A 14,406-nucleotide genomic window follows, 5' to 3' on the forward strand; every position below is an offset into this window, starting at 1 on the left:
AATAAAAATGAGCAGTAAATATATAGTTAAAATATTTTTATGATTTTATGTGTGTTTGACATATTTTTTAATTTTTAAAAGGAGGGTTCTGGCAAATAAAGCCATATAATAACTTATCAAAATAAAACTGAGTTTATCATGAAATTCACTGTTAAATCCAAGTTAAATTCAACTTAAAATCGGAAGTATGCAGGAAATGCAACATCATATATGAAATAAGTTAATGGCTTAATTATGTTTTTAGTGAACAAAGTTACTAATATTACTGTTGCTAACCCCTTCAGAGGTGAGAAGAGTTGAATAAGACCTTATATGTATGAACAGCCCTTTCAAAGTAGATTAGGTTATGGTAATCAGTTATTTGGAATATACTTATGTAATTGTGGCCGACCTAATCGCCACTGTCCTTTTAAAATGTTTTGAAACTGTAAAGAAAACCAAACTTTATTTTAAATCTTCAGGTGTTTTAATCAGAGGTTCAAGTATGACTAACATTATTTGAGTATAGATTTTTTGTTTTGTTTAATGATTTTATTCAGTTTCTGTTTTGTTAAATTGAAAACTAAGCAAAACAAAAATAATTAGAGGAAATTATATTATGACAAGAGATGCACATTTAGATGCCTTTCACTTAATGATTTGCATTTGATCCAAATAGTACATTTGTACAGATGTTTTAAAATTCTTGCAGCACACTGGTTGAAAATTGCTGATCTAACGTAATTTTGGAAAATACTTTGCAAATTGAATATTATAGGCAAAAGTTTCTTTGACCAGAATTTTTCAGATAATGTCCACTCAAACCTTTATTTTGCCTCACTTAAGTGGATACACTATATAAAATAATTATAAATGTCTAGAAATTAGGAGATGGATTAGATTAATGAACAATAATAGCTAATACTTTTGAGCATTTACTATGTATCAGGCAGTTTTCCAGGTATTTTAAATATATTGTTAGAGGGGAGTTCTTATTTCCCACTCTCATTGTTTTCTTCTGTGTGGAGAGAGATTTACTAATGTGGATGCTCTTAGACTCCTCTGCTTTCTCCTTTCCTCCTCCCTTTCTGGGAAGAAGTCACTTTATCTGATTATGAGTCTGAGCCAGGAACCCAGGCTGAATACCACACTTCCTTATGCTTTTCTCTTGGGTGTTCACATTCTGCTCTGTTCCTTCAGGGTCGTTTCTGCACTTAGTACAGCTGGCTCCTTAGCTTCGTCCTGTTGCAGCTAGAAGTTAAGCTGGCCGAATTCTTGAGTTTGATATTAGAAAGTCCATTTGCCTGGAGACTTGTTATATCCTCTAAACCAGTGGTTCTCAACCTTCCTAATGCTGCAACCCTTTAATACAGTTCCTCATGTTGTGGTGACCCCCAACCATAAAATTATTTTCGTTGCTACTTCATAACTGTAATTTTGCTACTGTTATGAATCGTAATGTAAATAGCTGATATGCAGGATGTATTTTTATTGTTACAAATTGAACATAATTAAAGCATAGTGATTAATCACAAAAACAATATGTATATGTAATTATATATGTGTTTTCTGATGGTCTTAGGTGACCTCTGTGAAAGGGTCGTTCGACCCCCAAAGGGTCGTGACCCACAGGTTGAGAACCGCTGCTCTAAATGATTTTTTTCAGTATTAAAAGTAATATCTGGGGTTTATCTGCTTTTATTTCTTCTTTTAATGCAGAATTCCAGTAGCAATGAGGATATAGTTTGTTGATACCACTCCCACTCCTGATATATTACCAGTTTAGTATATGTTTTCATCGCATTTTCAGCAATAAGAATGTCTTTAAATCTGCAAATTACTTACATTTTCAAATAGGTTAGTGATAGAGGATATAGAGAGAAAAGAGCAGATTTATTGGAAAATCTTTGTTAGATGTGGCAGGAAGTGTTCGTTGGTGGCATGTGTGAAGTTTAGGAGAAGGAGCCAAGAATGTTTCCCAGGTGTCTGATTAAGCAAATGCATGGACAGTGGTGCCAATTATTGAAATAGTCTCCAGAAACCCTTCCACCTCCTGGTCAGGGAAGGAGTTTCTATCTTAGAATATGCATAGGTCATAGTCAAGTTGTGGCACTACCAATAGGGACTGCTTTTATAAATTGCTTTTCTGAAATAATTGAGCTTAAAACTTAATAAAATTTCTAGAAGAGGCCTTAGAAGAACTATCTTACCTAGGGAGTTTCTTGCACTGAAATTACTAGGCACTCACTAAATTTACATTTTTTCAGGAGCAAAATGACTTGAGAAACTCTTGAAGTGGCCTGTATAGCATCACATCAATGCTATATAGGAAGAATATTGAATTTAAGGATTAACCAATTATATTCTTATCCCAGCTCTTTCACTAAGAAACAATTGCTTATCTTTTCCATGGTACAGCAACCCAACTGTAAAATTTGCTATTCAAAACTGTCAAGGCAGATTCTCCTAGTACCTCCTTGTTCCTAAGCCATTCTCAAACTGTGATATAGTGGAAAATGACTTTAACTCTACTAACTTTACGTGTTAACTGTGACTCTAAATTTTATGATACTTTCATTTAGTATGTTAAAACTTAGGTACTATGTAATATTTGTAAGATTTGTTTATATTTTCTATCAAGTTTATGAGAACATAGATTGTTTCTGAATAAAAAATACTGACTTTACATTTGTTGCTTTTAGATAAACTCAGGGTAGATTAATACAGCAGAAACTGAAAGAATGAACACAAACAAATATGAAATGGAATCACCAAAATTATTATATTTTTGTTTTCATAACTTCTTAAATTTATATTAAGATTAATTTGAAAAAAGAGATGAACTTTTTCTCTTTTTAATTCTTTCAGCTTTGCATGACATATCAAGAATTATTTGCATCAAATTATCTGAATTTTTTTTTCTGTTCTTTAAAAAAAATTATATTAAAATTCCAATCATGTTCTTGTTCTGTAATTATGCTTTTCTTTCCCCTCCTAGAGAAAGAATAATTTTTTGGCTTTTACCATTATATTTCTGCATTTATATAACTGATGGAACTTGTATTTTTTTCTAAAACTTTTACCAAAATTGAGAATTCAGTCTAAAGCAAGTTCACAGTAAGCACTGGTCCAGGTCTTCGTCTTCTTTATTCTCATATATAATACTACAATATTTGTTATTATATTATTTGGAATGTGTAGTTACAATGTAAAGTGTTACCTTTCTTTAAGATATAATACATTCACTTCTGACATTTCAGACTTTTTCTTTTCTTTTTTTTTTTTTTTGGTCAGATTGACAATATTTTTTGTGTGCCTCAGAATTTTATTTTATTTATTTTTATGTTTTTATTATTTCTTTTTATTCTTACTTTACTTGGTATTCTTTTTTAAAGTTTGTTAATGTTATTAAAAATATTACATATGTCTCCTTTTTCCCCCATTGACTTCTCCCAGCCCGCCCCCGCCTCCCTGCACAGGCCTTCACCCCCTGCTATTGTCTGTGTCCATTGGATATGTTTATATGCATGCATACAAGTCATTTGGTTGATCTCTTACGCTCCCTTCTCACCCTCTCTTTTCCCTCTGAGGTTTGATGGTCTATGCGATGCTTTTTGTCTCTGGATCTGTTTTTGTTCATCAATTTATTTTGTTCATTATATTCCACAAATGAATAAGATCATGTGATACTTATCTTTCTAAGACTGGCTTATTTCACTTAGCATAATGCTCTCCAGGTCCATGCATGCTGTTGCAAATGATAAGAGTTCTTTCTTTTTTACAGCAGCATAGTATTCCATTGTGCAGATGTACCACTGTCTTTTAATCTACCCATCTACTGATGGGCACTTAGGCTATTTCCAGATCTTAGCTATTATAATTGTGCTGCTATGAACATAGGGATGCATACATTCTTTGTGATTGGTGTTTCTGATTTCTTGGGATATATTCCTAGGAATGGGATTACTGGGTCAAATGGGAGTTTCATTTTTAAATTTTTGAGGAAACTCCATACTGTTTTCTACAGTGGCTGCATGAGTCTGCATTCCCACCAGCAATGCATAAGGGTTCCCTTTTCTCCACATCCTTGCCAGCACTTATCCTTTGTTGATGATAGCCATTCTGATTGGTATGAGGTGGTACCTCATTGCCTCTCGGATGATTAGTGATTTTGAACATTTTTTCATATGCCTCATGGCCTTCCATATGTCCACATTTGAGAAGGGTCTGTTTAGGTCCTTTGCCCATTTTTTGATTGGATTGTTTGTCTTCCTTTTTTTAAGTTGTATTAGTTCCCGATAAATTTTGGATATTAAACCCTTATTGGAGATAACATTGGCAAATATGTTCGCCCATGCAGTGGGCTCTCTTGTTGTTTTGTTGATGGTTTCTTTTACTATGCAGAAGCTTTTTATTTTGATGTACTTCCATTTGTTTATTTTCTCCTTAGTTTCCATTGTCCTGGGGAGATGTAGTCATACAAATACTGCTACGAGATATGTCTGATATTTTTCTGCCTATGGATTCTTCTAAGATTTTTATGGTTTGTTGTCTTATGTTTTAATCTTTTATCAATTTTGAGTTAATTTTTGTGTGTTTTTTAAGTGGGTGGTCTAGTTTCATTTTTTTTTTTTGCATATATCTGTCCAATTTTCCCAGCACCATTTATTGAAGAGACTGTCTTGATTCCATTTTATGCTCTTGCCTCCTTTGTCAAATATTTATTGAGCATAATGGCTTGGGTCAATTTCTGGGTTCTCTGTTAAGCTCAATTGGTCTATATGTCTGTTCTTGTTCCAGTACCAGGCAGCTTTGAGAACAGTGGCTTTGTAGTATAGCTTGATATCTGGTATTGTGATCCCTCCAACTTTGTTCTTACTCTGGATTGCTGCAGCTATTCCATGTATTTTTTAATTCCATATAAATTTTGCAGGGTTTGGTCTAGGTCTTTGAAATATACAGTTGGTATTTTAATGGGATTGCATTGAATCTATAGATTGCTTTGGGTAGTATGGACATTTTAATGATGTTGATTCTACCAATCCATGAACACTTTATATCTTCAGCTCTTTTTTCAATGTCCTGTAGTTTTGGGAGTACAGGTCTTTTACCTCCTTAGTTAAGTTTATTCCTAGGTATCTTAATTTTTTGTTGCAATGGTAAATGAGATTGGTTTTTGTTTGTTTGTTTGTTTTTTAGTTTATCTCTCTGTGAGTTCATTATGGGTGTATAAAAATACCATAGATTTCTGGGTATTCATTTTGTATTCTGCTACGTTGCTGAGTTCATTTATTAAATCTAGTAGTTTTTTTTTTTATGTAGACTTTAGGGTTTTCTATGTACAAAATTATATCAACTGCAAATAATGACAATTATACTTCTTCTTTTTCAATTTGGATGCCTTTTATATCTTCTTGTCTGATTGCTATGGTTAACTCTTCCAATACTGTAGCAAACAGTGATGAAAGTGGGCATCCTTATCTTGTTGCTGTTCTTAGGGGAAATGGTTTTAGTTTTTGTCCATTGAGTATGATATTGGCTGCGGGTCTGTAATATAAGGCTTTTATTATGTTGAGGTATGATCCCTCTATTCCCACTTTGCTGAGCATTTTTATCCACAAAAGGTATTGGATTTTATCAAATGCTTTTTCTGCATAAATTGATAGGATCATGTGGTTTTGTCTTTCAGTTTGTTTATGTGATGTATTATGTTTATTGATTTGAGGATATTGTACTAGCCTTGCATACCCAGAATAAATCACACTTAATCATGGTGTATGATCTTTTTAATATATTACTGGATGCAATTTGCTAATCTTTTTGTTGCTGTTGTTATTAATCCCCACCTCAGGCACCTCAAGTCTGTCTTTCTCCCTGTGCCGAGGCCTTGGGCGAGTGTTTGCAATTGAAAATTCCTATGTTGGGTTTAGAGATTAAAAAGCAAAGACAAAGCCGAAACCGGTTTGGCTCAGTGGATAGAGCGTCAGCCTGCGGACTGAGAGGTCCTGGGTTCAATTCCGGTCAAGGGCATGTACCTGGGTTGCGGGCACATTCCCGGTGGGGGATATGCAAGAGGCAGCTGATCGATGTTTCTCTCTCATCGATGTTTCTAACTCTCTCTATCTCTCTCCCTTCCTCTCTGTGAAAAATCAATAAAATATATTAAAAAAAAAAGAGCAAAGACAAAACCAAACCAAAACAACAATGAAATTGCAGGTTTCTCTCCGCCCAGTACCGTGCTGCTCCAGGCCTCGAGCTCAGCCTTTCACAGCTGTGGTCTTGATTCCTTGGCTGCCGGGAGCCCTGTGGCCTCCCCTTTCCACAATTCAGTGTTACACCTGTCGCTAAGGGACACCGCTTTGGCGCAAAGCAGCTTCCTCCTCACCCTCCTGGGCCGCTGGCCGGCTGCCTCTCTCAAGTCCACATCTCTGTTCCCACCGTTCTCCAGGCATCCTCTGCCCTTCCTTGTTGTCAGTTGTCTCCTCAGCTGCGTCTAATTTGTTAATTCCGGGAGGATGTTCTCCGATTTACTTGTCTTTCCAGTCTGGCCACAGGACGAGGTACGGGACATGTCTGCCTATTCAGCCACCATTTTTTCCTCCAGACTTTAATGTTTTATGTGTTTCCATGGCAGGTTAGTGGCTTGTGCCTGGAAGGATGCAGTTTTGATGGGAATCGACTTTCTGAAAATCAGCATGATTCTCCAAGTGTATCATCAGTTCTCCCTTGTTTTATGGGCTGGATTCCACAGGTAATATATTTTTAGTAGGTACAAGTTTTAAGTTAATCAATTCATACTTGGATTTTTTTTTCTATTTTCATTAAGATAATAAAACCTATACTCACACTTACTTATTTATATATCATTTGTTCATGAAATAGATTCTAAAGTTGTTCTAATTTCAGTTCAGTGCTAGTGGTTAAATTAATATAGGTCTAAATTAAGGTTTCCCTAGGGGGATTTGTCCATAAAGGGCATTGACTTTCTCCAAAATATATCCCAAAAATTATTCTACATGACATTATTTCATAATGGTTCTTTGTGAAAAATTGTTCACTAAGTTATTAAACAAATTTAATAACTACAGTATTTCCTGCCCTTGGAAATTCATGATGTATTTGAGACTATGAAATACTCCGAAGAGTGCCAAAGATTACCTAACACACTTTTTCTTGCACCTACATCCCACCCTTCATCTGGAGCTCCTGGTCCACATATTACAGTTAGGGAAACACTGCTGATCTTATAGAACAGTCTGGGATGATGCCCTGGTTTGACATTCCACGGGATGTCAGTTTGTCTGTGTTCTATCTTTCCAGTAAAGAATGCTATTAGGGTTCATCAGCCCCAGAGTAACATAGGAGTCCTCAGCCAGCCTGAACCATATTGGACCCAACAGACACAATATTGGATCCAACAGACACAAAATTGACAGTTCAACTCCAGAAAAAATTTCATTTCCAGGGAAAATACTACCATAAATTGATTCCATAAGCCACTCACAGAAGCAACCTACACATTACTTTTATTTTTTAAATATATTTTTATTGATTTCAGAGAGTAAGGGAGAGGGAGAGAGAAGGAGAAAGGGGTGCCGGGGTCCAGCCCCAGCAGATCCAGGGGTCCCCAAAGGTGTGGACGGAGTCGGCGAAGAAGGAATGACATGGAGACTTCTCCAGCCAGATTTGGTGGCCAGGTTCTAGTCAGGCTCTCCTGCCAATCTCCGCAGTCAGGTTCAGTCCAGGATCCCCTGCCATGCTCTCTCACCAGGCTTTGCCTCCAGGCTCCGAGGCCAGTCCCTGTCCAGCATCCTCCGGCATGCTCTCGCCAGCGAAGTTCTTCTGTCCCTAGAGAACGTTCTGTGTAGGTTCTGTGCCTAGGCTCTGTCTCTCTTGGTCCTGTCTTCTGAGTTCTGTCTCTTGCTGTCTTGTTACATCTGTATTTATACCAGTTCATTTTAATCCTGTCAATCTCTATTACAAAGGTTAGGGCGTTTCTTATCTCCATTCCAGGGAGTAAAGATTATGTAGCTTAAGCATGATTGTTTGTAGTTAAATTGATTAACTACCCACCTGGCACTTAGTTACGGAGTTTCATCCCCTCCCTAACTTCAGGGAAAAATCCCTACCTGGGGAAACAACTTTTCTCGGAGAGGTGACCTTGGTTAAAACACAGCGCCAAGAAGGTGAGCAAACACATTAAGAACCGTATGCCATATATGCCAGGTCCCTTGAAACAGCAAGATGGACCGGCTCCCGGCAAATTCCCCCTTTTTTATTTTTTAAAAGCAAGCATTAAAAAGAAAAACCTGAAACGCTCACTTATATCCATTTTAAGAGTGCAAAGGGGGAGAGAGAGAGAGAGAGAATGAGAGAGAAATATCAGTGATGAGAGAGAATCATAGATCGGGTGCCTCTTGCATGCCCCACACTGGGGATCGAGTCCTCTACCCATCACGTGCCCTGACCGGGACTAGAACTGTGTCCTCCTGATTTATAGGAAGACACTCAACCATTGAGTCATGCCAGTCGGGCTATATACATTACTTTTATACATATTAATATATTAGTATTATCAGCATGTATATTAGAAGATATATGCTGCCTTGTGTGCACTCTGATTTTTAAAAAATGAATATTTTAATTACTGTCTTTTCTACATCGTAGTATTTTTTTCTTTAAGGATTTATGAAGACAATGTTGTTAGACTCGTGTTATTGAAAAATATGAGGGAAGTATTTCTCTACCAAAATACATTTAAAAAAATAATGTAATAAATTGTTATGACATTCTTGACAGAACAAATTCTCAAAATACTCACTGTTGGAAAATTGAGTTGAAATTGGTAAAATAGTTAACATAATTAAACTAGGTAATTTTGTTTTCTTTTGGGGGGATTTTTTTGTTTGGCTTTTGTTTTATTTTGTTATTTTCTTTGATTTGTTGGCTAAATGATACCTAATATCACCACGTGCCTTTGTCAGTGCATTGTCTTCTTTCAAATAGTAGCCTATTGCCTGGTATTTGTAGTACGGATGCACTTTTAAGTTACTTTCCCATGGGCAAGAGTATGAAATTTCAAATGTTAGCCTCATTATTGACTGAGCTAACTGGACCACTTTCTGTTTTAATAAAGTAGGATATATGAACACATGAACCATTTAAGATTAATCATAATATATAGATTTTAATTGTTAAAATTTATTTACATCAAACTAACTTGTTTACATGTTCTATAAGATGAATTATTTGAAGTCTTCCTAGTATATCTGCTATTTAGCATTAATTGAGCATTTAATATATTTGTTAATAGTCATTAATAAAAATTTTTAGTTTCATCCAAATATTTCAGCCTAGTGGGGCCTTATGTTTTGTCTGTAATATCTTTAATAAACATATTAAAGAAGGTTCTGTGTCATAAGAATGTAATTTAGTTAACATTCATGAAACTTCCAGCAGCACAGGTATTGTGCTAACAGTGAGAATGCCCACATACTAGCTCCACTACTGTGATAATTTATTAATTGGTGACCTAAGAGCAAGGCTATTCAACTTTTTTTTACAGAAGATTATAACATTTAAGAGATTTTGAGAAGTGATAAGCAAAATCTTAAGAAATAATTGCGGTGTTTTACTTTTAAAATACTGTAGGTTTTGATGTAAATATTTTTACCCTCACTTTAAACAAACAGAAACACCTACAACCCAAAGCAGGTTTAAAAAGATTTGGAAGTAGATACTGAACCAGTAAATTGATAGTGAATACACAAAGAAACAACTTTGCATTTCTGTTAAGTTCCTGACTTAAAGGGAAAGTGGCTTGGCGTTAAAATGAAGAGAGACAGAGACAGTCTCCTGAAGAGAAAGGAAGAGAATGTGAACATTTCAATGTGATGTTTCTGTTTTCACTTTTGACCTGGAAGCTCTGGGAAGAAAAGCAAATATCAGGTGGTAGAAAAAGATAATTTAAGACTTTTCCTGGGCATATAAATAGTCATTCATAGATTCAGATAGTTTCGGTCCAACAAATATGTAATGTTTGTCTGCTATTTGCTAAAGAATTTAAAAGCAGCACTTGAAAAGAAACCCTGCGCTAGGATATTAACTTTAGGAATGGCTAGGGTGTTATAAAAATTACAGAAAACTCTGAATCCTAAAGCTTTGCCATTTAAGCAGAATTGGAGAGAAGGGAAGAGATTGGGCAGTAGCTAAGAATGGTTGAACATTCCCTTTACTTCATATCCTACATTTTTTTCTGAGGCCCAACCAGGATTCTCTCTATTAAATCTTGTTAGATTAACATATCCCAGAGTAGTATTTTGTTTTCTGAGGTAATTATTTTTCCAAAAGTTATATACTATATATTTAATGTATATATTGTTTCCTAAGCTAAATTTTAAGCTTCAAAGAAGGTTATTATTTTCTCTATCTGAATATACATGAAATGCTTAGCCTGTATAATTCTAGACACAGCATTTTCACATAAAATACTGTTAAATGAATGCGTGAATAACTCACAGAATCTTTAATACAAACCAAGAGAAATTAGACAGATTCAGGGTAGATGGTGTTTTATCTATTTGGGCAATGATTCTTCATAAAGAATGAATTTTATTATATGCAAATCAGATTAAGATTTAGGAATGTTAGGAATAAATGAGTTTTCAAAAGGACTTAAGTAATTTTATATATCAAGAACCAGAAAAGTCAGACAGTATTTGAGAGAGAGAGAGAGAAAGGGAGAGGGAGAAAGGATTGGAAAAGGTAATAGAAATTTCATATAGTGCCCACTTAGACGTAAAAAAATATTTTTTCTTGATGGAAATATTTAAAATAATCGATTTTCATTTCTCTTTATTCTAGTGCTATCTGTGACATGTAGTAGATCCTAAAATGCTGGGATTTTTTTTCTAGTTGATTTGAAAATTAGTAGGGAATAAGGAAAAGGCATGTATATGCAGTCTAAAGAATTAGAGATATGTGGATAAATAATACTTTATATTGAGCTGTTAGATACATTATCAATTCTTTCAGCATTCCATTAGGTGGGCGAGTGTTGTAATCTCTCTTTCATCATAGCCTGCTTAGGTCAGGAGCTCCTAGACAAGTCCTCCAGAGCCCGAAAATGAGTTATTTCCGTAAATGCTATTGTCTTCCATTCTGAAAAGCAACAGAATAACAGAGTATTTAGGTGCTAATATTCATATGCCAAAACTTCTTTTCAACTGCACTATCTATGATAATTTTGCTGCTTCCTAACTAGGTTGCCATGGTGAATTCTCTATGGCTTTCTGATTTGTCACTTTTAAAATTTTTAAATGAGTTTAACTTTGAAGTTTCACTCCAACTCTAAAAAAATAAGTAATATTTCGTTAGATGAGAACAATTATATAAGTTCAGTAAAAACATTAATCCTAGATTAAAATTAGAAACACTATTATGAACTTGTGATTTTTTAAAATTCGTATTTCTAATCTCCAGTCATTGAAAAATCCTAGAAGAATGATAGACCATTTCTAGCTCAGAACCCAGATTATGATCTCTAATACTATTTCTCATTAAAAGAACCAAAGATCTTCAGAGTATGAACAACTGGGTTCTGGGACAGGAAATATAAAAGACGAGCTTATATCATATTGACATACTGGAAAGCAAGGAAACTATTAAAGATGACAGGACATAAAAAACCCAGGAGACAACTTAAGAGTTCCCACTGCACAAAGATTGACAATTTAAACATCAATAAGATAATCACTGCATTGAAGCTCAGCAGTAGCCGCATCAAATCTACTATTTCACAATGCTGTTTTAAAAAAGGAGGGGGGAGGGAATCAGATACCACCCTTAGAGTACACTATGAAATGAATACATTGTTTTAAAAACAAATAAATAAAAGGAAATTAGATAGCTTTTATCCAGACTTTATGAATTTTCCTTTGTTAATAAAAAAAAAAAATCAGTAAGTAAAAGTTCCTATCTATAGATATACTCCTGCCTGGAAATGAAGAAGGAATAATAGAGTGAAATTATCATTTTATAATCTTGAATATAATAATGATCAACCTTGGATCCTAATATCTAAAAAGGAAGACAACCAGACATATAAGCTTCTTGATGGATGTATACAGTACCACCTATGCAGTGTCTTCCCAAAAACTGAATCTGAATATGAGCTTACGCTCAGATCCAGTTTACAAGAGTACAGGGAATAGGTGAACATGATACCATGGGAATGTAGCCAATAAAAGTCAGAATGTGTGAAATCTTTGGTATAGTTTCTTCAGCAAATTGCAAGGAAGGAAAAACCTATAAATTCAGAAATCATATCAACAAAATGCTAGTATGGGCTTTATTTGAATTGTGGCTTTACTAAAAATATTTTAAATTTATGGGACAATGAGATAATAGATATATGATAATTGATATTTTCAAATATTATAATAGTATTGTGATATTTTTGTTTTATTTCTAGGCATATGTATATATTTATAGATAAAATTTTCTGTGTTGCAGCTGGATGATAGGGGTTTATTATAGTAATTTTTATTTTAAAACACTTCATAATAAAATTTTAAATAAACCTTATTTGGAGGATTTTGTTTGTCTCTTTGGTTATCTAATGATCATCTTCCAAACAGTATGTTGCTATATTTTAAAATAAAATTAATTTTTTTAAACAGGGTGTGTACGGCCCATATTCTCCTGATGATTGCATATCTTTGCCTGTTTACACAAGTGCTGAAAGGGATCGTGTGGTAACCAACGTGGATATTCCATGTGGAGGCAACCAAGACCAGTGGATTCAGTGTGGAGCAGCTCTATTTCTAAAAAATCAATAAAATCTAATGGCGATAAAAGCTGTCTTAGCAAAAAGAAACATTTATTATAATTTAAATAAAATACATGGTGAATCTATTGTTAGTTCAAAATATGAGCGTATAGTTACTCTATGTTGTTGATCTCATTGGGTTTTTATTTTTATGGGTAATAATAGCATAATAATATAATGTTTTAGGTAAGATGTTTAAAATAGTATATATAAGGAATCAGTAATAATTGATGTCTATTACATTTGCATCATAATCCTATATAATTAAGAGGTAATATGCAAATTGATCATCACTCCAACACACAAGATGGTTGCCCCCATGTGGACACAAGATGGCCAGCAGGGGAGGGCAGTTAGGGGCGACCAGGACTGCAGGGGAGGGAAATTGGAGATGACTGGGCTGGCAGGGGAGGGCAGTTGGGGGTGATCGGGCCAGCAGGGGAGCAGTTAGGCGTAGATCAGGCTGGCAAGCAGAAGCGGTTAGGGGCAATCAGGCAGGCAGGAAGGGGGGGTTTTGGGAGCCAGCAGTCCTGTATTATGAGAGGGATGTCTGACTGCCCATGCAGGCATGATGTCCGATGCCTAAACAGGCAGTCGGACATCCCTTGAGGGGTCCCAGATTGGAGAGGGTGCAGACTGGGCTGAGGGACACACCGCCCCCCCACACTTCACGTGTACAAATTGCATGCACCGGGCCTCTAGTCCTATCTAATAAAAGAGACACATGGTAATTGGTGTACGACCGCTACCCTTCCCATTGACTAATCAGTGAGATATGCAAATTAACTGCCAACCAAGATGGCGGATGGCAGCCAGGCAGCTTGAAACTAACATGAGGCTTGCTTGCTTCAGTGATGGAGGACTCTAACGTTCCCCGCCTGCCTTGCCGGCCTCTGAGCTTGCAGTTTAAGAAACATTGTAACAAATATAGAAGCTAAACAAAACCCCAGAAACCTGCTTTCAGCGAGCCCGGGATCTCAGAGCTGGAGTCATACATTGTTTCGATTATAGGACTGAAACAAACCAGATACCTGCTTTCAGCAGCAGAGGCCTCAGAGCTGGAGCCAGAGCTAAAGCTGGCCCAGTATAAAAAAAAGAAAAAAAGGAGCAGTTGGGAGCTTCAGTCACTCGCCAGCCTGAAAACAGCCCTCAGCCCCTCACCCAGACTGGCCAGGCACCCCTTGGAGACACCCACCCTGAAGGGTGTGTGACCAGCTGCAAACAGCCATCATCCCCTCACCCAGGCTGACCAGGCACCCAAGTCGGGACCCCCACCCTGATCCAGGACACCCTTCAGGGCAAACCAGCCGGCCCCAACCTGTGCACCAGGCCTCTATCCTTTATAGTAAAAGGGTAATATGCCTCCCAGCACCGGGATCAGCGGAGCCGAGAGGCCTCCTGGCACCGGGATCAGTGTGACAGGGTGCAGTGCCCAAACCCCCTGATCGCCCTGCGGCTCTGTGTATGACAGGGGGCAGGGCCACAACCTCCCTATCTGCCCTGCTCTGTTTGTGACAGGGGAAGGTGCCCCAACCCCCTGATCAGCCCTGCGCTGTGCCTGATAGGGGGGAGCTCCCCAACCCCCTGATCGCCCTGCG

At 36.5% G+C, this 14,406-nt stretch overlaps 1 protein-coding gene across 3 annotated transcripts in view; it reads left to right on the forward strand.

Annotated features, from left to right (window-relative positions):
- Positions 1-13,050, forward strand: part of DYNC2H1 (dynein cytoplasmic 2 heavy chain 1) — a 305,024-nt gene extending 291,974 nt beyond the window's left edge. For all 3 annotated transcript variants that reach the window (XM_059707923.1, XM_059707921.1, XM_059707922.1), the window contains 2 exons: positions 6,614-6,730; positions 12,660-13,050. In XM_059707923.1, the coding sequence (XP_059563906.1) occupies positions 6,614-6,730; positions 12,660-12,818 (276 nt within the window). In that variant the 3' untranslated portion in view covers positions 12,819-13,050. The remainder of the gene's footprint in view (positions 1-6,613; positions 6,731-12,659) is intronic.
- The last annotated feature ends 1,356 nt before the right edge of the window (positions 13,051-14,406 follow it).

Source organism: Myotis daubentonii, chromosome 9 (assembly GCF_963259705.1).
Source record: "Myotis daubentonii chromosome 9, mMyoDau2.1, whole genome shotgun sequence".
NCBI classification, from domain to species: Eukaryota; Metazoa; Chordata; class Mammalia; order Chiroptera; family Vespertilionidae; genus Myotis; species Myotis daubentonii.